Source organism: Strix uralensis, chromosome 1, assembly GCF_047716275.1.
Source record: "Strix uralensis isolate ZFMK-TIS-50842 chromosome 1, bStrUra1, whole genome shotgun sequence".
Taxonomy (NCBI): Eukaryota; Metazoa; Chordata; class Aves; order Strigiformes; family Strigidae; genus Strix; species Strix uralensis.
In genome coordinates, this window is record NC_133972.1 from 128,649,701 (window position 1) to 128,675,670 (window position 25,970).

Below are 25,970 nucleotides of genomic sequence, written 5' to 3' on the forward strand. Positions count from 1 at the left end.
GGTACCGTCCCCTCCCTTCCACACTCCGCTCCACCGCTCATTTTCCCTTTCCCTGACTTATTTCCACACGGGGCAGCGGAAAAGCTGGCGGGAAAGCTTCATTCTACACCCCCGCCACCACGCTGCATTCCCCCCCCCCCCACCCCCACCCCCCCCCAGCGGCGCCTCGGATGAAGCGATACGGGAAAGATGCTGCCTGCCCCACGCGTGTCTCTGTGTGTCAGCGCCCTCCCGAGGCTCCGCTCCCTCCGCTGGAACACGGGCAGCTTCACCCGGAGAAGGGCTGTAAAACCAGGGGCAGGGTGCCCGCCTGGAATTCTTGCAGGACGCTCCGGGGGGGGGTCTCTAAGGTACCTTTATCTGCTTCACACTGTCTGCGTGGACGTAAGCCACTTTAAAAATTTATGGTAAGTAATTATGCATCCACCCCCCTCTCCCTTGCATCCAACAAACTCCCACTATTAAATTGGCAACTATCAGAAAAATAAAAATATTTTCATTTCAAATAATATGTGAAATGCCTAAGTTTTCTAGTTACACTAGAATTTTTAAAACCCTGGCTTCACCCCCAGCTGCTCCACTGACCGAATTACAAAAGAACATCCCCCCCCCCGCAAACCCCCCAACCCTTTTAAAAAGTCTATTTTAAGATTTTTTTTGTGTGTGCCAGAAGACCCAGCTAGATTTATGACACTTCGGCAGGACTAAGCCCAGCCGCTCACTTTCCAGCCCAGCACTCAGATGTCACTGCTGGCGTGAAGCTGTGCCCTGCGGAGCGCTGTGCCGCTCGGAGGTGGCTTTCTGGGGACCGTGGGTACGTGCCCGTCACGCCGGGCCTGCTGCCTCACTCCGGGCAGGTCTCCATCTGCCGCTACCGCAGCTGTTGCAGTAACGCAGCTGTTTATCAACGGGGTGTGTATTTTGACATAAATAGTTGGGACAGGACTGGTACATGCTCTCCCTTTGGCCGTAAACTGCCCATGGGAAGGCTTGTGGGCTCAGGGTAAGTGCGCTCTGCCTGGCAGGTGAGGGTTTGCATCTAGCAGGTGAGGTTTCGCATGGAGGGGCTTTGCTTTGCTTTGCAGTTAACCTCACAGAGATGTTGTGTTTAAATAAACTTGATTTAATTTGCTCATCAGAGGCTTGATCGTGCAGCCTTTAGCGACGTAAGCATTTAGCACTGAACTTGACAGAGACACAAGAAGTGGTTGCTTTTTTTTTTTTTAGTGCAAACAATTTTCCTTCTCCACATCATCAAAGAAAAATAAATATCCCCAAACCAGTTCAGCACGTTGTTACTTTCTGCCCTCCAGCACTGGGGGACTTTCACGCCGCATGGCTCCGTGCCAGCTGCCCTCAGCCTGGCTGCCCCCGCCGGGAACCGGGGCTGTCGCCTGGTGCTCCCGGACCCTTTTTCTCTGCGTGAAGTGTAGAGAGGTGGCTGCATGAAGCATGGGAAGGTAGTTCAGAAATGCAAGGCGATGACACCTGGTTTCCCCCCCCACCCGCCACCTTGCTCTGCGACAGGGTCTGTTGATTGCTGGAAGGCGATTACATCTCACCTGTCATAAAATTATGGTTTGTCTTGGAAAGCATCTCATTTAGCTGTTTGTACGTGGAACTGTGTTATGCTTTCAGCTCGCTGAAGTCCTTATCCCCAAAGGACAGCTGGTCATCAGACGGTGTCGGCGTGCAACTGTGCCAGCCTGAACAGTCTTGTTCAATGCCCGTCATGTGTTACTCCAAAAAAGAGACGCAGTTCCCAGCCAGGTCACCCGGCCCCCACTGGGCACCCTGCCGTACGGCAGTGAAATTCTCGAATCCTTCAGTGAATGTCGACCTGCTGGGCATGGAAACCCTGTGTAAGCCCCAATATCTGCCACCCGTGTCACACCTAAACCACATCACGGAGGGTGCAGCTTTACTTACAGTGTCTTCAGGACCTGCAGATGTGTTCAGAGCTCGTGGTCAGACCTGTCCCCCAAAACCAAGCGACAAGAGCCGTCCCCTGGAAGGTGAGTTGGTTGTGTTTGTTGCTGAGCCTGACATGTGTGAGTTCAGGAGCACATTTTGGGCAGCTGCCAGGGGGCTCCCCCACATGCCATGCCGGGAGTGAAGCCCTAGGGTGATAATAAACCTGCAGCGGAGTGTCCAGGAGCAGGTAAGTGATACTTATTGCTTACCAAAGGACAGGGCTCAGGGCTGAAGGCAGAGTGATGTCCACGCTTTCCTGGGGTGGATTTGTCTGGCATCTCAGCAGCTGCATCTGTTCCCATCTGCATAAGTAATTTCATGAGCCATGAAGCAGAGACAAGGCCTTGATTCCCTCACCCGTCCTGCTTAGTACCTGACCCACCAAATCACGCCTTGTCTCTGGGATCCACTAAATTTTGTCTCTGGGATCCACTAAGTTTAAACACCAGTAAGAAACATTTTGAGCATCTGAATTTCAGAATAATTTCTTTAGAACCTGCTTGAGGTTCCTGCTCTGAATCAAGAAAATAGGAGCATTTACAGCTGGAGAGAAATGACAAGAAACCTTTCTCTAAGAAACCTTTGCAGGGAGAAGACAAAACTTGAAATTACTCTGGAGTGCCGGCTGTGAATCCCAGAGAAGCACCAGGACCCTGAGACCTCCAGAGACAGGCACTAAATCACACTGTATTTCTTACTAGTTTTTCCTGATAAATGGAAAAATAAATCCCCCATAAATGAATAAATGGGGGCCAGGCCACCCAGGGAAGGTGAGGAAACAGGGCGATGCTCCAGCCTGGCTTTAATCCTCCTCATCCTCCTCCCTGCTTGGTTGCCTCTGGTAACCCAGCCAGATGTGCAGGACTTTCTGGGACAGCAGAGCTGTCAGCCTGATGGGATGGGGCTGATCTGGTCCTGCAGAGCCAACGGAGCCCTTCTCTGCTCGGGGTGGGGGGGAGGGCGCTATGGGGCTGAGGCAGCGCCAGCAGGACAGAGGCTCCTGGGGGATTGATGGGCTGGGGTAAGGCAGCTGCAGAGCAGGACTGCGGGAGGGACACCTTGTCCAGGGGAAGCACCTCACAGCACTGGGTTTTGCAGGGAAAGGCTGGCTGGCTGGTGACAAAGAGACAGCTGACAAGGGGGAAAAAGATCAGCAGTTGGCTTGCTTGGTTTTGTCCTCCCCCCAGGAAGAAGCAGGAGCGCAATGATCTTTTCATTCAACAGCCAGAAGCCAGGAACGGCACTTGAGTGCTGACTGGGGAATGGGATGTGCAGATGAGGAGGTGCAATTTGTTTGGGAGGAGTCAAAAAATCCTGCCAACACCCTCTTAGGGAGCACCAGTGGCTCTCGTAAGGCAGCACAGTGTCTGCTGGATGGACCCTCCCTACCCCCTCGTCCCATCTCTGCCAGAGCTCATGCCTCGCCCTTGTCTTGAATTGCCATGACAGTATTTTGCTTATCACTTGTACTCACTTGGGTCAGTTCATTGCACTGATCCAGCCTGTGGCCACCTTACTCTTAGCAGCTGAAGAACTTGCCGGTAAATTAAAAGGTTTTTCTTTTTAGCTCTTTTAAACTCTGTGCTCTGAGTGCCTGCGGGTGTTTGAGCGTTGGCGGTGCCAGCCCAGGCTGGGTTTGTTCAGCTGCACCTGTGGCTGCTGAGCTGCTCAATTTCATCTTCCACGTACCCGGGCTCCCAAAAGGCCAAGTGCCGCAGCAGCAGAACACCTCAGACCCTGCGCTCCTCATTTTCTCACGCTCTTTGGTGGACACTCTAAACCTTTTTCTGCTACAGGTTTTGTATGAGTTTCCATCAGCGACAAAATCCATGAGATCAAATTCACAGCTACATCTTCTGCCTAACTGAATGAAATCTCACGCGGTATCATTTACTGTGAGTTTAATGAACAGGTAGAGTGAGCGTTACCCTCTCCTGTCCCATCAAAAAGGAAAAAAAAAAAAACCCAGGCAAACAAAAAAGCAAACAACCCCACCTATAAATAATGGTGGAAACTCTAACCAAGTCTTATGGTCACTCCTTCCCATAACTTTTTGCAACAAAAAGCCCCTAAACACCCTATTCTGAACACTGTTGGTTTAATGTAAGATGTAGCTCTTTTCTAGCTTTGCTACAAGACTAGTAGCACCATTTGATGCTGCGGGTGGCTGCCAGGGTGTGACCTTTCTGCATAGGTGCCATTTCTTACTGGCGACATAGCTTAAAAATGAAATTTTTAAAAGCCAGGTAATTTCCAAGTGAGGCACATGGTGTTAATAAAGTGACTCAGCAGACCCTCATCCTCAGTACTTGTGAGGGAAAAAAACCCCAAGCTTTAAAGCAGCAGTAATAAATCCTTGTTTTAGCTCCTTGGTTTTGAAAAATGTGAAGTTTGGGGAGAAATGTCTTTAAATGTAGATGCTTGTTTATCTGACTTCAGGAAGAGGTTGGCCAACCCCTTCAGTGTAGGGCCAGAAGAGCTGCAGGAAACTCCTTATTCCATGGCTGAAGATGAGCCTAATTCATTGCTCCTGTGGAGAGCTCATAGGGTCCTTCCTGTGTTTAAAGTGTGCTGGTGCTGGACCGCATCTTGGCCCCAGACATCTCAAGATAACATTTAAATTGGGGGGGTGGGGGGGGTGGGGGTGGCAACTAGGGGAAAATCTTGAGCATGACAAGCAGCATGCAGGAACCTCTTTATCAGCTGAGAAAGGCGACTGCAGGCTGCAGCTGCAGAGCTTTCCTCTGTGTTCAGCAGTATTATTATTTTTAGCTAGAGGGAAATTTCAGGATTGACAGGGACGGTAAGGAATAGCTTAAACATTAATATTATTCCATACGCTAAGAAAAACCTGCCGAGAATAAATGCTAGTGGTTTACATAGCTGTTTCGATGCAACTAATGATTTTCCAGATATAGTGCACATCTGGTTATTTAATCTGAGAAGGAAATATTCTGCTGTACTTGTGGATAGTTACTAAGTTTTATTTTGCATCATGAGACCTGAAGCACTCTCTGACTCTGAGCAGCACATCATCTTACTCTTTTCTGGAAGCTGAACAAACCAGCCCCGTAAAGCACCGAGCCCAGCAACTTGAGGTTTTCGTTGCGTCAGTACTTTCCTTGCTGCTCCATAGGCTGGCTTCAGCCTTTCCGTTCAACTGCTGTATTTTACTGAGAGCAGCACTCTTCAGTCAGGATTGGGGATAGCAGCCGCGATTTACATATGTTGGAGGTTATTTCCAGGCTCGTTCAGCCGTGCAGGGAAAGCTCTGTTAGAGCAATTCCACTTCCTTCCCATAGGATGTGTTTCTGCTCATGAAAACCCAGCAGCTTTGTGCTTTGCTCCTTAGTTTGACAAATACATCACTACTAGGGCTGATATAGATGAGGCTTCCAGTTATAGCACTTATTTTAGGGTCAAACCTGAGTTTTTAACTACTTTTAAGTGTCATAGACACGTTCTAAGCTCTTTTGCACTGTCAGGGTTACTTTCACCTGTCTCAAGACCTTTCAGCCCTGGCCTGACGGCCTTTTGGTACGGACTAAAGGGAGAGGGGGGCACGGGGCAGGGTTCACCACAGCCCCCTTCTGCCCAGAAGAGCCAGGCTGTGCTCCTGCTCCAGCCCCTTCCCAACAGCCAAGGAAGCCGTGGCTGGCACTGGAGGGAGGCCTGCTGTGCACAAACATCTATTGTTGCTGAAGAACCTTGTTAAACTATAAACCTAAACTTTGTCCTCTGTGGTACAGGTCAAAGTACCTAGTAAGTATATGAGGTATGTGCCAAAAGTGCAATTAGACACCTCATACAGCCAGCCACTTGATTTCCAAATGTCCCCTTGCCTTTTTATGTAGCTTTTTATTGTGCCTTAACTTTTTTGTATTTGTAGAGTGACAATGTGAAAGCTGAATGCCCCACCTAACCAATCTTTACTCATAGTGCTGCCATCCTTATTGATAACAGAGATTAGAAGAACAAAATGCACCAAGACCTCTTATATAAGTGTCTATAAAAAGACTGTATCACACACTCTTATGAAAAAAATGCTGTCCATTAACTATCATCTAAATGTGGATGTCTTCTATGATTATAGTGCCCTAAATTAATTTTTGAGATGAGGCATACATCTGAAGTATATTTTTATTTTTAAATAGGTGTTTCCTCTACAAAAATACAGCTGAACAGTGTTTTTAATTAATAAAAATCCAATAAAAGATTCTGAATTTCTTGATTCGTAACACTATTGACATAAATAATTGAGCATATTTAGTAAGACAGAAAGTAACAAATAGTAAGTGTTGCAGGAAAGTATGAAACAAAAAAAGCTCCCTCCCTCTTCCTTAGGCCTCAGCGAGCAAACTTCCCCATCCCAAGTTTTTCATGGAGCTGTACCCAGGAGGCAGATCGCTGTGCTCTCCAGCTGAAAGACTCATTTGAGACTGGTGCCAGCAGTGGCCCTCAGTGAGACAGGGACTGCCACATCGCCACGGCAGCTGGAGGGAAAGCTTGTAGGCAGTGAAAGGGCAAAGACTCACTTTTATTACACCTTTAACAATAATAATTAAAAGGCTCAATGGAAACTATCTCCTACAATGAATTCTGGGTAATAAACAGTAATATTTTAGAGAACTCTTTGCCCGCAGCTGTCTGTGCTGCATGGCACTTGCCACCAAGGTTACCTGAACACTGGCTGCCAGAGGGGCAGAGCCACATCTGGCACAACTTCCCCCCTCTGCCATAAGCAAATCCCAAAGTGCAGCTGCCACTACTGCACAGTGCTGCAGTCATGGCAAGAGGCCGTGGCAGTAGTGGCTACTTCTGGCTTTTGCCAAACAAATAATTTGGAATTAACATAGCATGAGGAGCACAGGCTTCTAAAAGACAGAGATAACAAGAGTATAACCTTTAACTGTTAAAAACCAATCTGCTGGAATGGTCTCATTACTATCTCATTATCCAGTAATGAAATAACCATCCAGATACTTTCGGTGTTACCTAGAGCTAAAAGCCATTTTCTGTTTAATTTTACCATGTGCTTCACTGTTCCTGTTGATACGAAAATCTAGTTTTAACTATAAATAAGATATGTCTGCAGAATGGTTTCAGATGATTGTCATCAACATCTCTGTAAAAGACAAGCAGCACAGACTTGCAATACAAGGATGCCTACGAGTTTGCAGGGTATGAATCTGATTTCCTTTGAGTGATCTCAGTGACTTTCAAATAAGTCTTTAAGCTCTATAGCCTCTCCAGTTCTTTCTACATTGATTTTAATGAAGGCAATAAAGCTGCTTTGTTACAGAACCACATATAAGAAAAATAATTAAAAAAAATAAACCACTGTTTGAATACAGCTTTAATACAAAAAAAATTGTTTTCTGTATTAGTCAAGTTAACCGATGATGATGAAAAAAACCCTCTTAACCATTTTTCTCTTTGACCTTAAAATTCTGAGCTGGTTGCAGCTGTGTGTTAGGGTATGGGTCCCTTGGCAGACAGGGCTTTAGAGAGCAGTCCCTCACATCCAGGGTTCCCATCCTTCCCAGACTCTGCCAAGAATGTTGGGGTCTGTTGCTTGATCGATCAGGCATCTCACTTGGGTCTCTTCTGAAAGTCCCTCCTCTGGCTCTTTGGCTCTGATATTATGATCAGCGTTACCACGAGCCACAGCTGCAAAATCACTGTAATACGGTGACTTCTCATGGCCCAGGCGTAGTTCATCACTAAAATCGAGAACACAAAAATAAGCTCTTACTAAAAGAAACAAGCAAAAAATATGAGACGGATTTTCAAGTACGAAACAGTACTTGAACACAGTTCATGCAGCTTTATTTTTCAAGACGCGCAGACTGTTCAATAGCTGTAGAAGGCTTGGCCAGTGAAGACTGGTGATTTCAGGCGTCCTTTACTAGTGAATATTTACCACGAATATTTCAATCTTGTCAAAAACCTCTAACTGAAAGAAGGATGCAGCAGTTCACATCCAAGCTATTTATCTCCTTACCTGCCCTTCTGATTTGTGTCTGTAAGAAGTATTTTGCTGCCTTTGCCAGTTCAGCCTTGACCGCAAAAGGGACTCCTCCCAAGTCCTGCACTTTTCAGTATTTGTATGGTTTTAAAACAGGCTTGCTTTCTTTTTCCTTGATTAATCCAAAATGTCTTTTTAAAAGAGGATGGAAGGGATTAATTGTACTTTAACTGAGCTTTAAAGACATTCTGGCTTGAGCCAGACTTGACTAGACTGACATAAATAACCCGAGAATGCCATCAGATTTGAATTTGATGTTTTTGGGAAGCAGCTTACCTCCGTGCCTCCCATGCAGCTGGTTCAGGTTCCATTTCAAGTCACCGTCCAGCAGAAGCATATTGATTTAAATACTATCCCTAGCCTAAAAGCTGTGGAGACGCACGTAAGAACAGCAATCTGAGCAGTGAGAAGTTAAGCAGGCTTACAGGGTGGGGATGCATGTGTTGCCAGGAACAGTAAAACTGCTCAGGAGGCCTGAGCTGGAGCAAGAACACTCACGGGGAGATATCTGGTGTTTTGGCTGGCAGGGTGATTCAGAGAGCTTGTATGTGGACCAAAACGATTCTGACAGGAGGTTTGTTGAAATTTTGCCCTGTCTGTCTCTTCTCTTTTCCTAGCTGCCACTCTATTTGAGGGGAGCAAAATCTGACACAGGAGACTGCCAAAGCTCTTAGTGGAGCAGTTTAAAGCAAAAGGAGAGCATCTTACCAAGTGATTGTTGCTGGGTTGGCACCTGTAAGCTTTCGTTTGACATAGCTGACTTTTTGCAAAGGGTACCAGTTTACTTCAGATGTGTTTATTTCCTTAATCCACGTGCCTCCTTTCTTCAGCTGTCTTTGTTCAAAGTTCTGAAAACAAATTTGCCATATTTATCATAAATCATATACTTAAAAAGACCTTAATCTGCCAGATGATAGCAAGTGAAGCCAGTAACTCTTAACTGCAGATGCAATGGAGGGCAAAGTAGTGAGATAATATCAAGCCTGCCTATGACTTAAAATTTAATATACAACTGGAGTTACTGAAGTGCAATTAGTTTCAGATTTCTTCTCTGTAATTATTAGTTTGATATATACAGTGTTGTTATGTAAATTCAAGAAGCTCAATGCAAAAAGTTGAAAATATTTATGCTGCTGCCGTAAGTGGCATAACATGATCAAGAGATACCCACATTTTTAGGATTATCATGCAGATAAAGAACAGTATACTGATAACACAAACATGTGCTACTATTCTTTGTCCAACAATATAGAATTCCATCACTTTAAATTCTTTAAGTTCAGTTTCTCTGAGACCTCAGTAAAACAAACAAAGATAAAAGGAGCACTGAGAGTAAGCATCAAGAAATACTTCCTTTTGGATCAGTGTTTATCCTCATCACAGTTTAAGAATTTTCACACGAAGAAAAAGGAAAGAGGAAAAATCCCACCTTCCAGTCCAAAGAAGGCTCTTTTACAAATACATCCATTGTGCTGATGAGGAGATCTGGATCCACACGATAAGCCCTTAGGGTATGTACCATCACACTGTAAATGAGACCCCACTCTTTCACTGGCATCATCAGATTAACAAACTGGCGAGTCAGACGAAAAGGTATCAACTCTGGCACGGGCAAAAACTAGCCAAGGGGAAGGACAGTCAAAAGAAAACAACAATTAAGCAGCCTTGGAACATAAGGATTAGAAACAAGTATTTTGTTCTTTTTAAGCTTTGAAACCTTCTTTGTCACTTAACTGAAAATAAAGTGCAACACGGTAGAACAGGACCAAGTTGTGCCATCAAAGCTCTAGTCATGAATATTTAGTGATATAGTTGAAAGCATGGCTGAACTATACAAAACACCACCATATAGACTCTGTGAAACTCTATAGCTCCCTGCTCGTCTGAGAGTATCTGGAAACAGAGATTTTATTCTATTGACTAGAAATAACTTGTAAAGATTATTTTGCATCAGAATGATGGCAAATGAGGAGCATCAAATTCAGTACTGAGAATACACACGTAATTGCACAGAATAAATGCAAAAGCTGCAACAAATTAGCTAGAAAACAAGTACCTGCGTAGCTGAGCCAAACGCATATCCAAAGTCTATTCCCACCATGCCACCTGTCTCCTTGTTAATCATGAAGTTGGACAGATGTCTGTCTCCAATACCAAGTATCCAGTGGCTGATGCACATCAGTGCATGAGAGCTGGCAAAATGGGACCGCAGAGACAGGAAGGTTTCAGGAGATGTACTCATTTTCACAAAGGCTCGCCTTAACAAAAGAGAAGTCACTTGTTACATACAGATGAAACACCAACATTCGTTTCACCATGTGCAGTCACTAACAGTGCACTTACCGCAGCAGGTCTTCTGGAACACTGCTTTCCCTGCTTCTGAAAGATGTAACTGTTTCTGTACGTCTAGCATTTCTGCAAATTAACGAAGGAATAACGTTAGCTATTGAAATAACAGCACGCTGGATGTTAAAAGTTGCGAAGTGTACATGACCGCATTAGCACATTTTGCTTACCCCGGTAAACAGCACTGCAAGCCACACAAAGTTTGCCCCCAATTTTTTATCCGATATTAAAAATATCCCCTCCTCTTTTTTTCTCCCAAAAGTTATTTCCAAGACTGACATTTCTTAATACAAAACCATATGTAGTCCTGTCTAGTTTCCCCCAAATTAAGCAGATGGGTTAAGTTTTAATACAGCAGTGCAACTGTGCTCTTCCTGCCTGGACAGTCTCTTCCAGGCCAAGAAACTAATGCCCAAATTAAATCTCTCAGCAGCACGCAGAGGCTATATTGACACTAGAAAGTAGTGCAGCACGAGGGGAGGCAACAGAAATAAACAGTTGGTGCTGAGGACATCCATGCCATACACATTTGGGGAGGGAGGGGCACTGCTCTGGCCTAGCCCATGTCTGGTGTTGGGAAGCAAAGGCTCGTGAGCAGCTGGAATGAGCTGGGTGCTCTCCTTCAGTCTAGTTTTGTCTGAAAGGAGCAGAGTTGTGTACTAGGGGACAGCTCTGCAAGCCAACACAAGGTGAGTGGGGGAAATTTGGAATTTACTTCAAAAGCACATTCAGGATCTGAATACAAGGATTAATGTAGGTGCACTCAGTTAAACGAGTCAAAGTTTTCATTTAAAAAGCAAGACGCTTGCTTAAGCAGGTTATGCTCAGAAATGCTCTACTGGAATCTTCACTTCCCCCTACTACAGTGCTAGATCTAGGCAGTTGTGGAAATTCCTCTGAGAGGATGCTCAAGTCAGGACCCAAATCATCAAATATTCTTAAATTCTCAGTGAATGACAGTGATGTTCTCTGTTCAACTTCAACAGGTGTTCTGGCTCTGAGGGCCTGCCTAACTGCATATTTAGGAACACGACACCTAGAAAATACAGTTGAAGAGGAGCATCTGCTTCTAGATACTTTCTTAAGGAAGTGAGCAAGCTTCTGGAATCATTCCTGTGCTCTGGCGAGATTTTGGCAGTACTAAGCTCCTCCTGCAGAGCATCTCCAGTAAGACAAAGCAGTAAAATGGGCAAAAATCAGATCTAGGCAGCATATTATAATGCAGATCACATTTTTCCTGGAATTTCTACAACTCTGTGTGTGCACACTCTAGTTTCTGTATTTTACATGCAATTCTCTTTTAAAACCTACCTGTACATAACATGGTATCGAGAGATGCCTTGCGCTTTCCCACCCGTCTTGGACAGCCACTCAGAATAGGTAGCACGAGGTCCTTTTTTGCTAGGGACCAAAAAAAAAAAAAAAAAGCACTGATGATTTCCCTATATCATCTTACCACTCTGTACTTGAATATCCGCAGGCTGTGTGCTGCTATGACCCACGAGATTTTTATGCACAGGAGGAGTCACGAAGCTACAGCCTACACTCATTTTAGCTTTGCTATGGAAATGAAGTTTATGCAGTCAGCGCATATGCTGATCCATCCATCTCCTTCCCCCCAGCTTTGACTGCACCTCAGTCATATTTGACAGAAGATTAGACATCTCAAAGGTGTTAATTTGTCAATAGGTACTTTGAAAATTAGACGCTGCCTTGAGAAGACAGACCCAAAATAATTTCTCCAGGGAGGGAAAGATATTTTTAACGCAGCCTTGTATCCATTTGAGAGGCATTTTGTAGCCTACCAAAGTATGTGTTGCTGTTTGTCCATCCAAACAGGTAGGAAATGCAGGAAGGCAGTCTGTTATCTCCTCAGTGTGTGCAGGAGGAAAGGAATGGGGGCTTGGACTTAAGGTATTAATCCATAAGATGACAGTCTTCATTAATTGCACTGTTTATAGAATAATTTGGTATTTTCCTCCCATTTTAACTAAATACACTAGACATTAAACTTCTATTCCAGAGAGGAAGTGACTTAGCAGAGCACCTGCCTTCTGTCTTCCTTCCAAAGAATGTTGTGAGATATAGAGATTCTTTCCATTTAAGAAGTATTTATGATTTATAGGCTGCATAGCCTATCACTCTGGGATGAAGAAAAGGATTTTAAAACTTAAACTTCACCCCACCCCAACCAAAATATTGCCAGCAAGGATTTAAACAGAATTTTCCTTTGGGAGTGCTGTCATTCAACCATAGCTCAATATAGTGTTTTAATTGACTTGATTGAAGGACATTTGGGAAAATATAGTCTATATAGAACAATATAATAAAACTATTTGGGGAGATGAATCATTAATCATGTTTTTAGAAAGACACTGATCATCTACATTTAGTATATTAGAAATTTTCTCCCCTCACAAGGTGGTTCCATGTGAGTCCTCCTCCACTCTCCCAGTCAATGAATTGAGACCAACATAATATCGCTGCTGTTCACAAAAGCGAACTAGACAGTAGTAACACAGGAACTGCAGCAGTTCCTAAACTGCTCACAAATCAAATAACTGTAGAAATAAAGACTGCTTGGAGTCCAGCCTCCATGCTGGAGATTCCTCCAACCTGCCCCATAAACAAGAGAACTAGTGAAAATAAATGGTGACAACACCACACTGACAAACCCAAACAGAGGTTATGTACTAAGAATGTTGGTAAATAAAACTACATTTCTAAATTCCAGGATAGAAACAGGCTGAAATGCTAGAATTAAAACAATTTTACAAATATTCATCCTCCAATTACAATCAAGAAAAAGAAAGCTGATTTATTCAAACCCAGCATTTGAATAAAGTCAGTGTTCTTTTACAGTTGTGTTTTGTGCATCTGCTGCCCATTTCCACCATCACTGACTCACTGCTGAACCCAGGTTCTGAATAACTGTGTCTGCTCTGCTCCTCTCCCCTCTGTTCCATTGTGCTCCCCCCCTCGCTGACCTACGTCCGTTTCCTGCCTGATCAAATCAAGAGATCAAAATCCTTTGCTTGTAAAAAAATCAATCTGCTGATAAGGAAATGGTGATGATAATGACGTCACACATGATTATAAGCCTCTTGTTTAAACAAGCTGGGTGGAGCATATTCCAGGTACAATGGTACTCATTAAACAAACAGTTGCCAATTACTAATTTGGGTCAGGAAGTACAAACTGCCTCCTTGCTTATAGGTGCTTTTATTTAATTCTTTTGAAAAAAGAAAATGCTGCCACAACATTGTCAGTACCAAAACCCTATTAGTAGTGGTGTCTATTAGAGCCGACAGCTAAACCAAGCATCACCTGTTATAGTTGATGTCTTCCTCTTCAGACATGCTATTCTTAAGGAAGTCTTTTAAAGTACAAGTATTTTCCAGCCACTTGATGAGTCCCAGTCTGGAACAAAGGAAGTCAGAGTATGTGAACAAGTAGCTCGGAGTCGAACTTTAGAGGAACACCACAAATGGGAAGCAACACACTCTAGTGCCTGCTAAAAGAAGGTTGAAAGCTACCAATTTAACTATACTCTGAAAAAGTTTCCAGACAAAGCAATTTCAATGTTTTTTAAAAGGAAAAGGAAAAAAAAAAAAAAGCCAAGGCACAAAACACTCTGTACCAGAATATGGCACACAGAAATCTCACTTTCCAATGTCCTAACAGTAATGGATTGAACGTAAGGATTTCTGCCTCCAAGATAAATGCCTACCTTGTTGTCATGGGGATGACCTGATAAGTTTTTAACTGCATATTCCTTTGGCTACATGTAGCATCTTGGGAAAGGATAATGTTCATTACATCAAACAGCTGCTCAATACGTTGGTCTTGTCGCAGGTCTTCACCACCTTTGACAAGAAAAGGATACTCCTGCTCATCACTACCTCGGATTGTTATACGTTTTGGCTTCCTCAAGGATTCCATTACACTTATCTTGAAGAGAGACAGCAAAAAGCAAAATATTTGTGACAGAAGATTTGGCCTTACAGAATCATCACTGAAATGAAACATATCTATCGTTCCTAGATAGCATAATCAAGTCGCTCAATTACCACTAGAAAAACAAATGCCCACTTGCAGACCTTCCTTTATGTGCTGCAAGATATGTACACAAGCAACAGCCTTGCTATTGTCAAATTCTTCAAATGGAATATGGACACAAATTTATACCACAGGGGATTTTGACTCAAACACATACCCGTTCATCAAATCCAGAGATTTTTGCATGGTACTCTGGCAGCGGTTTCCCTTTTCCATCATACTGACCTGAAGTGGTAGTGAGGGGAAAAAAAAAATAAAATGAAAGAAGAAAAAAGTTAGAGACTGATTTTAAATTTTTTTTAAAGTGCATTTAAAGAACAGAACACACTTCCAAATATTTTGTCAAATTGGTAGAATAATATCTATGAATATTTTAAAATGTATGAACATCCATCATACACATCATGTGATTTTATGTGTGAATTACCAATATTCTTTCCTTGTTAAGCTGTTAGAATTGCAGCTCTTAATGGTTTCAGAGGACACATCCTTTTTGAGCTAGATTTAAACATACATCAGATTTCCTGAAGTCAGGCCTTTAAAAAAATACTAAGTTCTTAGGTAAGAGGTAAAATTTTATGTACAATTTTAAAAATCGGGACTACAGCTTAAGAACAGATTTAACAGATGATGAGTGAACAGTTATTTCAGACTAAATCTACGTTCGCATAAGGCCAGAAAGTAGGACCATACAGCCAACATAATAAGTAGAGTTTAGGAGTAGCAACTCTCCTGTAGGGGACAGTTCACCATCAACACTGAAGGGGACCTTACCAGGAACCTCTAGCTCGATCCTCAAGAATTCCGCTTTGAATTCACTCATCCATGGTGAATATTCTTTCAGGTTTCCCGGTTCTTTATGGGTTTTGTTCATTTTTGAAAGGAGAGAAGTTGCAATTGCATCAAAGTCACTAGCCTTCATAACCAACAGTTCTGAACCGCCTCTTCCAAAATGATGGTCAAAGTCCTTCCCAAAAGCCTGAGGTTCATTTATAGAAAGAAATCCCGTTAACACAGCGTTAGGAACTCCCCAAGAACAAAAGGGCACCTTCTTATCTACACACACAGATTCATCTGAGCTTCTAAAATATATCAATTGTCCTTCCAGTCCAGCTCTTTTTTTCTCCATTTTTAGTCTGTCAGAACCTTCTCACTGCCCGTTTGCTAGACCCACCACCTATCATCAACAGAAATATCTACATTTTACCAACTCAGTGATATCAAAGATCTGTGGAATTAGATCATAAACCTTTTTGCCATGTCAAAACCAGAAGCTTATCCCTTTTTACCTCCTGCAGCTGCAGTTGGATTCTGGGTGAGCATATCAATAATGCTGCTCATTAAACTTAACACACGTACCTTGTCTGCTTACAAAAAATTAAGATCCGCTAGTGAAATATTAATATAAAATACAAATATTTAAATTTTTACCTATTAACTAAATACAAATTCCATCATGAATCTAAATATGGGATTATTATCAGAACATTTAATTGATGCCCCAGTCTTTAAACGCTATCACACTTTCAAAGTGCTACAACAAACCCCAAAAACCCCTCAGCTGTTCTGCTTACAAATAGTTAAAAAAAATTAATAGAGATGGATAAGTTAGTTAATCTTTTCTTCCACCCCCAAATCTGAATACTCAGTGCTTTATGGAAGGTGTGGGGTTTTTGTTGAATTTTGTTTTGTTTGTTTTGGGTTCACCCTCCCCCCCCCGCCTTTTTTTTTTTTAAACTAGCAGCAACCATACTGCACAGTAAGCAAATACAGCCTAGCTATTTAATATATACCTTCTTTGCTAACCAAAAGATATATTATATGTATATGTAATGAATATCATAGAGCTTCATGTATTAAGCGAATTTTTCGTGTCATGTTAGAAAATACCAATTTATGTTTTATTTACTATCACATTATTTGTGATTTGCTTTCAGATAATTTTGGATGTAAAATATATAAACCTGTATTTTTAAAGTATTTTAAATACCCTGATAAAGGAAAAGTACAAAGACACTTCATACTAATCCATTTAATAAACAAAGTATTAGCTGCAAGTAGTTAACTGAGTTGACTTCTTGTGTTCATAATTCAAGGTTCTAGAAAAAACAGATATCCCCTCTTGGACCTCACTGGTATTAATGGCTTGGAAACATATGTAAGCTCACTTGTTTTTTCAATGCCTGATTATTTTTGTCCCAAGCTATGAAGGACACAGCTATTTCACTGAAGTAAATGAAAATACAGAAAATATTATCCTTCTGAAGAAGAGACTGCTACAGTCAACATCTTTATCACTTTAAATCTATTTCCAGATGATAATTTGATTGCTTTCTCTGTTCTGTTCTTTGACTCCTTTTAAAATTCAAGGCAGCAAATATTTAATAGCCTTAACACTATATTTTAATTAATACAATCCATCAACAGTGTTTCATTTATGCATTACTGGAATTTCATGTTAAAAACAATTCTTATTGTGTAATTTACAACTGAAATAGTACATAAATAATACATATGAAGATTACAAGCCTGAAGCACTCCACAGATTAGAGCAATTTTACGTGTCAGTCAAGAGATACAACTTTTTTTTTTTCCCCCCCAGCAAGGACACTAGAAACTATAGTTATCCTCACAGCACATATTATTTCTACATCAATACTGCATCACAAAGACAAAGAATTCAGGGTCTGTGCACCATCACCCTGACCTCCTTCTCCTGCAGCCACTGGTCTGTGAAAGGAATACTGCTCTCCCTCTTCCCTTCCAACAGAGGGGAACAACCCTGCTACCCCTCTTCCAGCATCTCCTTTTCTCTTCTCTCCCGATTCAGTTAATTCAATAACAACTAAAAATCCATCAGCACTACTTGCAGAATTCTCTGCTACTGCACATGTTTCAGTTTTTTAAAGAGACATGAATTTTTTTAAGTGGGCCAAAGCACACACAAATCATCCCAACAACTAAAGACAGACTGCTTTTGTCCTCTGTATGGCTACAGCTACTCCCCTCCCTCTACCCCTACCCTGACAGCAGCATATCCTGCAAATTCTTATCCCTGTTCTCTTAAAGCCATTATCATCAGAGACCCAGCTTATCTAGCAGCAACATATTCAAAGGGGTAGTGTGCCTCTAAGCTCCTAACAGCCCTTTCTGCTGCTGTATCACCTCACCTCCTCCCAACTCCACCTTACTCTCATCCTCCACCTTCCCTGCTCATGGGGAAGGAATCTCCCTAGAGACACTCAGGTAAGTTTATCTAATGCTAATGTGACATAAGAATGGCCATATGGGAAAGACCTGGATCCACCTAGCCCTGGCCACAGGGCTATGTGCATACAGCACAAGCATACAGCCAGATACAGAAGTATCATTCTCCTGGCCTCCAGCAATTCACAGCTCAGGGATTTCTGGACCCTGAAGTGTGCATTTGATGTAAAAGTTATCAAAGCATTTTCCCCCTCCCCATGCTATTGTCTACTTGCTATTCGAACCCATGAAAGCACCCATAATACCCTGAAGCAGGAGTTCAGCACTGAAGTGTGTACTGAATGAGGAAACACTTCTCCCTGTTTGTTTCAAACCTGCCACTTCCATAGAGTATTTACTTCATGCTTGGCACTCCTAATGTTAAGAGCTTTATTGTATCTGGCCTCCTTGTGTCTTTTCTAACTGGAGGAATGCTAAAGTTGCTTCTTGTGTAGAAGTTACTCTGTACCTCTGATTATTCTTGCCACTCTGAACCTCGTCCAGTTTCATTATATCTACGCCAAGAACTGCAGATGAGGACTACAGTGTTCAAGGAGCAAGAGTCAGAGAAGGCTGCTATGTGAATGGATAAATCCATGTTTTGCTCTCTATTCTTAATAACGACTAACAGTCTCTTTTCTTTCTTGACTGCTCTTGAGTATTCACAGCTGATGTTTTCACAGAACAAACCAAGATTTTGTTCTTGAATTGCAACAGTCAGCTCAAACCCAAAGAATTTATATATGAAACTAGGGTATTTTTGGTTTTGACACATGTATCACTTCATTTTTCTACACTGACTTTCACTATTTTAGATCTCGGTCAGTTTTGTCAAGTACTTTCCGCAATTCTTCATAGTTGTAACTCTTCTGAATAACTTGCCCTAAATAACTTAGTATCAGCAGCAGCAAATTTGAGTAGCATAATATAGCAAAACACCCTGAAGTGCTCATACGTCCTTGGCAGCAGGGAAAAAAAACAAGGCCAGATTCCTGTGCAGGTTCACGGATGGTCAGAGAGGCCCAGGCCCTGAGAACCTGGCAGCGTGCAGGACAGGAGACGCAGAAGCTGAGTAAGAAGGAACATTTAGTACTGCAGGGCAGTCAGAAGTGGAAGTTTAACTACATTAAGCATATAGCTTCTACCGTAGAAATCTCAGTCCTGTACTCCTGACCTGATCCCTTGTCTCATCAAGTCCTGCAGCACCTCTAAAAGTTGTGATCTTGTCCCCTTCTTTTGACTTTCTAGTGCCTTCTAGAAAAGTATGATGCCAACACTACTCAGTAATCACACATACCTGAATAAATCTCTTCCTCAGCGATCCAAGGCCAGGAGCCTCTAAATTTCCCAGATTCTTGTACATTCCTTCGTACATTTCCTTAAGCTTATTTTTATTTCTTTGAGCCTTTCCCAACTCATTTTTGACATCCTCAACCCAATCCTGCAAACAGAAAGAAACAATGAGTATTGAGAAAAAGGTTACTGACCCTTACTCTTCTGTAATCTGCTCAGATCACATTTGGGTTACTGTATTTATTAATAATCAATTAATGTGTCTTTTGACAACCAAAAGGGAAATCAAAAGGCTATGGAAATAGTTCCCTTTCATTCTGTCTTTCAATAAAATGTTTCTACTTTATTAAGACAATTATATTTACTACCATAGCGCCTAGTGCAAACTAAGAAAGCTTCTATGGGGTCAGGAGTGGTACCAAACACAAAATGAGAATCCTTTGGACAACAGGGTCACACTGTAGACAGGGAAGCCCAGCAGAGAGCAGGGAAAAGGCACAAGAAAACAAGTAGTCAGAAATTATAGATGGCCACAAATGATAATCACCTAACGGTTTCAGAATGATTAATGAAGACTGACCATGGAGCAGGGCAGAGACCCTGGAGGTAAAAGCTGAAAAGGGCTAGTGCAGAACAGCCAGCTGGCACAAGGGAGGGAGACCATCGCCAGTGAAAGCTGCTGACAGCACCCTGACATCATCACCAGTTGATTCTGGGTTGAACTGCATCCTGCGGCTGTGGTGTCAACGGAACTGCAGTGGGCTCCGCCCAGCACTCACTCTCCTAAACAGAAGGTGATGAACAAAGCAGGGGGGGATTAAAAAAAAAAAATACACTTTACCTTAAAAAGCATTATGGGATTAGAGAGCTGTTCCAGGGAGCGAACAAAATCTTGAACTACCCCTCCTTTGTCCAACTTATTCTTGATCCTTTAAAAGAAAAAAAGTGCATCACAATGCAACAGGAACTATCATCACCACCCAGCCTGGAGATAAGCAATGAGCCAGATTGTCTGCTATATTCAAGAATCTGGTACAATAATCTAGGGGTAGGCAGACAGGACTACCTCACAAGTCTCTCTTGGGCTGCAAGACTGTTAATATATTAACTGTCCTCACCATGCAGCTGCCAATTTTTTAATTGTCATACTATGAAAGTAGGAGCTTGGTGGGGGAGTGGAACACATACTCGCAACACAAATGGGCATTAACCAGACTATACATCCTGTCATGACAGTTATTCAAGGGCAATACAATTTGTGAAACACAAGACTCTTATTTTCACAGAATCATAGAAAGGTTTGGGTTGGAAAGGATCTTGAAGATCATCTAGTCCCAACCCCCCTGCCATGGGCAGGGACACCTTCCACTAGATGAGGTTGCTCAAAGCCCTGTCCAACCTGGCCTTAGACACTTCCAGGGAGGGGGCATCCACTGCCTCTCCGGACAACCTGTTCCTGTGTCTCACCACCCTCACAGTACAGAATTTCTTCCTTATATCTAATCTAAATCTTCCCTCTTTCAGTTTAAAACTGTTACCCCTCATCCTATCACTACACTCCCTGATAAAGAGTCCCTCCCCATCTTTCCTGTAGTCCTCCTTTAAGTACTGGAAGGCCGCTATAAGGTCTCTCCAGAACCTTCTCTTCTCCAGGCTGAACAACCCCAACTCTCTCAGCCTGTCCTCATAAGGGAGGTGCTCCAGCCCACTCATCATCTCCGTGGCCTCCTCTGGACCAGCTCGAGCAGTCCTTCCTATACTGGGGCCCCCAGAGCTGGACACAGTACTCCAGGTGGGGTCTCACAAGAGCAGAGTAGAGGGGGAGAATCCCCTCCCTCGACCTGCTGGCCACACTTGTCTTGATGCAGCCCAGGATATGGTTGGCTTTCTGGGCTGCGAGCACACATTGCTGGGTCATAGTCAGTTTTTCATCCACTAATATCCCCAAGTCCTTCTCCGCAGGGCTGCTCTCAATTCACTCATCACCCAGCCTGTATTTGTGCTTGGGATTGCCTCAACCCATGTGCAGGACCTTGCACTTGGCCTTGTTGAACTCCATGAGGTTTGCACAGGTCCACCTCTCAAGCCTGTCAAGGTCCCTCTGGATGGCATCCCTTCCCTCCAGAGTGTTGACGGAACCACACGGCTTGGTGTCATATGCTTTGCACAAGTCCAGGCAGATGATATCAGCTGCTCTTCCCTTATCCACTAGCACTGTAATCTCATCATAGAAGGCCACCGAGTTCATCAGGCACGATTTGCCCTTAGTGAAGTCATGTTGGCTGTCACCAATCACCTCTTTATTTTCCATGTGCCCTAGCATAGTTTCCAGCAGGATCCGCTCCATGATCTTGCTGCACACAGAGGTGAGACTGACTGGCCTACAGTTCCCTAGGTCTTCTTTATTTCCCCTTTTTAAAAATGGGGGTTACGTTTCCCCTTTTCCAGACATTGGGAACTTTGCCGGATTGCCACAACTTCTCAAATATGACGGATAATGGCTGAGCCGCTTTATCCTTTCATTTTAAGCAAAGAAATTCAGCAAATGCATCAGAGATTTGAAAAAAGGCAAAAAGACACCTAAAATTGTATTAGTGGTTCTACAGCACTGTGTGATAAAAGCTGACTTTTGCCTAGGGATTAACTCAGGTTTTATTGCATGGCAAAATGGGCAAGGGGGGGGCTTGTAGAGGAAGGTGCATGCTACACACTGAATAAGCAGAGAACACAACCAAGAGCTGTCATTCCCCAAGATAACATGCATCCATTTCACTGGCCCTCTCTGAAGTGCCTCTGGTAGGAACATCTATTCTATTTAAACATATCTGCTTTCTCTTGGTATTGATTGTAAGTGTCCAAGCATGCTTCATCTTCATCTACTGACTCTCACTGCTGTGAAGTGTACTACAGTAAGAGCCTAATCATGCACCAGATTTCCCTTCTACCTCAGCAGAGCAGAAGGAAGAAACTTTGACTACCACAGAATTATGAGGAGAAAGGGGTTGCCTCCCTGTGGTCTTTTTGCTTTATCTTGGAAAAATTCTAACTTCCCACAGCCTGGGGGCTACATGTACTCTACACTTCAGAAAGTATTCAGGCCACCAACCTGAGTATGACTAAGAGAGCTTATGTATTGGTTTTCCCTGTGCCTTTAAATGAAAACACAGTGCACATGAGACTACCCTCTAATGTTTCTCATGCCCCCTAAAGAAAAGTTTGTTTAGGAAAAACAAATAAATCTCTCCATTCCTGAACACTCACCTTTCTACAAACTCCTTGTTCTTACAACCAGTAGCAGTATCTTTGAAACAGTAACTTTCACTGCTGATCATGAAAGGGTAGATGATTGCCTGGGGATAGGTATTTGCGATCTCTTCAACAGTATGTTGCACTGCTACTGCTTCATCCTTGTCAAGTAGTGCCATCATCTGGCTAATCCAACCAATGAACTGCCAACAGGGAACCGAAGAGAGCTGCAAAGACATAGACACTGCTTTCAACTTTGATCCTCCTTGAAAATACCAAACATAGCAAACAAAACTGCTCTGTGGCCCAGTCTGACAAACACATGAAAAGGAAACAAAGAATGTCAACTAGGTTGCACAAAACATCCCCCAATGAAGCAGAGATTTCATTATTATTATTACTATTATTATTACTACTACCGCCACCACCACCACTGCTGCTTAATAGGTTTTCCATTATAAAGATTTGCAGTTTCTTGATCAAGATGAGGCTTTATATTCAAACTTGCAGCTTTTCTGTCTGGATGCAATATAATAATTCTTGATCACCACAAGCAAACAACTCAATCTAAAAGGATAGTTCAAACAACATTGGGTTGAAGCCTTGATTTGAGTAAAAAGAAAAAGCCAGGAAGGGGAACACTGGAACTCCTACCACAGTTTTGTCCTTCCTTCAACTTTAAACAGATTTGGGTTTGCTGACAGATATTAATTTCAATAAAGTACTCCCCCCAGTATACTTCATGCTCACTTCTCTCCAAAAATCATTATCAGTTTTGAAAGGAGTACTACAATATATTTTCTTGTGATAGCGAAAGGCCAGACTCTGACTCTTTTCCTCCCGTCTCATCCCTTCCTACTCTATTAGAGTTTAAGATCAGACTGCCAGTATTTATCTCACAGAAAGACACAGAGGAGAAAGGACTGCTTGGTGAACTCCTTTTCTGGATGAGATTTGTCAACTGTACCAGGTGTCAGGTTCTGTTTGAACCATCAGTTTCACCACAGCCACACCTTGCACACCTCAACTGTTTTTGCTACTTTCTCAGTTTTTTGGGATAATGAAGCCTTGTTTCTGTCTCTCTCCAGTTCTTCCTCTGACAGGGCCTGGCATCCTGTGAGCACCAGCACAATGACACGGGCTCGAAGAGGCGGGCAGGCCAAGGCAGAAACAGGCACGAGTCAGAGGAGCTCTCAGCTTATCTGTCCCACGACAGCAGGGAAGGCAGAGTGGCTCATGGTATCCTGCTGTCGAACAGCAATGGAGGGGACAGGCCATGAAAGTGGAAGGGAGTAAGTGGGAAGTACAAAGCAGGAAAAAGCTGTGGTAACCTCTGAAGTGAAGCACAACAGGGCGAACTGGGAGATGTGGAAAATAAGTCTGAAAAAGCTACTGGCTTCCTGCATACAGGAAACTCAGCCTAGAGAAATCAGATACGTTCCTCACCCTAATACTAACCACTTTTATCAGCCCACTTAGATTGTTCTGAAAGAAAAAAAAAGAAAAACCAAACAACCCAAAACATAGTTTTTCCTCCAGCAGCACTCAAACTAACTTTTGGAATCAGAATAATGATAAAAAGTTAAACTAAGAAAAAAAGTTTCTGTCCATATGAATTAGACTCAGCAAGTTTGAGAAAAGAGAAGGAACAACGATGGGATAAAATTTATCTGATTTACCTGAAGCAAAACTTACCAGTCTAACCTCTCTATCCATCCAACCTCCACCCCCACCTTTTAAATTTGATTTATAGCAACATTTGTTGCCAGGAAAATGGAAGCAACTAACCTCTCGTGTCACTAGACCCAATGTCTCTGCTGGATATCTTTCAATTATTTGCAGCAGTCTAGGAAATCTCAGCCTGGCTTCTCTGGAGTTCAGTTTTAAAGCTTTTATCATTTTCTCCACCACAATAGCTGGGAATAGCTGCAGATCTGCAGTGTTAATTTCTGCCAAGAGACATTAAACAAGAATTATCAGAAACACCATCACTTGTTCCATGTCTTTGATCATCTGGAACATTCATCTTTACAATTCAGGGTTGGTTTTTTTTCCAGTGTATTTTGTATTTTTACTTTGTTCTCCTTCCCATCTGTTTGAACTGCACACATCTGCAACACATGTACTTGGGGACTGTAAGGATTAGCTTTATCAGGAAGCTGCATCACTGCTGGTATCTTGCCTGCTTTAAATACAGCACTGCTGTGCTGTGGTCTGGGAAGGAACATGGGAAGCATCTGCTGGATATGATATACTTCTTACAAGTGAGAGGGAGACTACGAGTGATTCACTAGTACCAAAGCTAGCAGTAATGGGGGGGTGGGGTGGGGGAGGGGAAGGAACATAAATACTGTTGAACAGCAGGACAAACTGTTCCATTTAAATTCAAGCCGTGCTGCTCAGGGAGATCCGGGTATCACAAAAGCTCACGTATCATAGATAAATCTGCCTTACAGCTTAGGAGAAATCCTGACTAACCAAGCAAGCCTTCTTCTTCCCTACGCAGATGCTGGTCACAGAAACCAACCAAAGTCATATAGGCATCGATAACTCCCATCACATCTACATGTTCCATAGAGTGGGACTGCACCTCCTCTTCGGACTTCCTTGTGGCACTGCTGAAACACTGAAAAGCCTTCTTGTTCAGACCTGCCAATACCTGAAATTCAACCATAAGAGAAAAAAAAGACATGTCAGCAAGTATCATTCGACAAAACTCTTTCTGAAACTGGAGCTTGGTTGCAAGTCTTGAGTGGATAAAACTTTAACTGTATTAGATGTTTTGAACATTTGATACAAAGGAAAAACTTGGGACGTTATTTCTAGCAGTAATTTCCAGAATTTTAATTGCCACAATTTTCAATGGAAAAATATAAGACACACTTAACTTATACTAGCCTTTGGACATCTTAGGTGGAATTTTTAGAAGTGCAAAAAAGTTAATGCTACTAGAGTTCTTGCAAACAGTTAACAGAAAACATAATAAAAAATGCTATTGTTTTCCTATTAAGACGTATCTGTAACATCTACATAAAAGCTATACTTAGAATTTATGTTGTATTGATCATACATTTCTAATGCAGCTCATGCAATGAAGAACTCGACAAGATCCTTTACAACTGAATGTTTATAAGTCAAGTACATATGTTCTCATATTACCAACAAGCTTACCAACCTCAGACACTGTAGCTACTATAGTTATTAAACAATAGACAAAATTGCTGTAGACAAGTTGGAACAACTGAAAAACTGAAATTAAATGGTTTGAATTTCAGGTAGGTAGAGGCAAACTACTAGGGCCAGAGTACTGCTTAATACTAAGCTAAAATAAGGCTAAACTGCTTATTCTTACAGAAATATCTGGTATCCCAATCTGATTCATCTGACACAGAACAGCTTGTATGCTCAACTTTTAGATTTCCTTAAGAAGAATGCTCTTAATAATTAGCTCATAAATGAAGCTTAAGATTTTTCTCAAGTTTCTACACACCTGAAAATTTAAAATCTTTTTTGCAGGAATCTCTTCTTTATCTGCTTTTCTTTAACAACCATAAAAACACAAATTAAGAATAATTTTTTGCTGTTTTATACCAATATGGTTCATATCTAAGGGTCTTCATGGTAGCTTTAGGAATTAATAGAAGTCACTCAGCTGTGATACTTCAAATTCTTAATCAACCAATTTGACAGACAAGAAGTCAGTGCCACAGCATCTGGGATGACTGACAACATAAACAATTTCAGATGCTGCACAGCCTGTTACTGTATTCTTCAAATG

The 25,970-nt window shown here is 42.5% G+C and overlaps 2 protein-coding genes across 9 annotated transcripts in view; one reads left to right on the forward strand and one right to left on the reverse strand.

Moving 5' to 3' along the window:
- LOC141948395 (uncharacterized) lies at positions 1 to 25,417 on the forward strand. Of its 7 annotated transcripts, none has more exons than XR_012630459.1 (5): positions 1 to 407; positions 671 to 814; positions 1,639 to 2,015; positions 2,551 to 2,744; positions 3,162 to 3,551. XR_012630459.1 is itself a non-coding variant. In XM_074880770.1 (3 exons), exons 1-3 carry the CDS (start codon positions 190 to 192, stop codon positions 24,740 to 24,742), a joined length of 639 nt encoding a protein of 212 aa, XP_074736871.1. In that variant the 5' UTR covers positions 1 to 189; the 3' UTR covers positions 24,743 to 25,417. The 7 variants fall into 7 exon arrangements, 4 of the variants coding, with proteins under 4 accessions (XP_074736871.1, XP_074736880.1, XP_074736887.1 ...); XR_012630462.1 differs by having other exon boundaries at positions 3,166 to 3,551; XR_012630461.1 differs by having other exon boundaries at positions 2,563 to 2,744.
- Positions 6,097 to 25,970, reverse strand: part of PRKDC (protein kinase, DNA-activated, catalytic subunit) — an 87,773-nt gene continuing 67,899 nt past the window's right edge. For both annotated transcript variants that reach the window (XM_074880744.1, XM_074880754.1), the window contains 15 exons: positions 24,671 to 24,851; positions 23,981 to 24,141; positions 22,208 to 22,419; positions 19,788 to 19,875; positions 18,951 to 19,094; positions 15,182 to 15,386; positions 14,565 to 14,632; positions 14,079 to 14,299; positions 13,676 to 13,768; positions 11,660 to 11,749; positions 10,346 to 10,417; positions 10,059 to 10,260; positions 9,432 to 9,620; positions 8,711 to 8,850; positions 6,097 to 7,697 (listed from right to left, as the gene is read on the reverse strand). In XM_074880744.1, the coding sequence (XP_074736845.1) occupies positions 7,493 to 7,697; positions 8,711 to 8,850; positions 9,432 to 9,620; positions 10,059 to 10,260; positions 10,346 to 10,417; positions 11,660 to 11,749; positions 13,676 to 13,768; positions 14,079 to 14,299; positions 14,565 to 14,632; positions 15,182 to 15,386; positions 18,951 to 19,094; positions 19,788 to 19,875; positions 22,208 to 22,419; positions 23,981 to 24,141; positions 24,671 to 24,851 (2,271 nt within the window). In that variant the 3' untranslated portion in view covers positions 6,097 to 7,492. The remainder of the gene's footprint in view (positions 7,698 to 8,710; positions 8,851 to 9,431; positions 9,621 to 10,058; positions 10,261 to 10,345; positions 10,418 to 11,659; positions 11,750 to 13,675; positions 13,769 to 14,078; positions 14,300 to 14,564; positions 14,633 to 15,181; positions 15,387 to 18,950; positions 19,095 to 19,787; positions 19,876 to 22,207; positions 22,420 to 23,980; positions 24,142 to 24,670; positions 24,852 to 25,970) is intronic.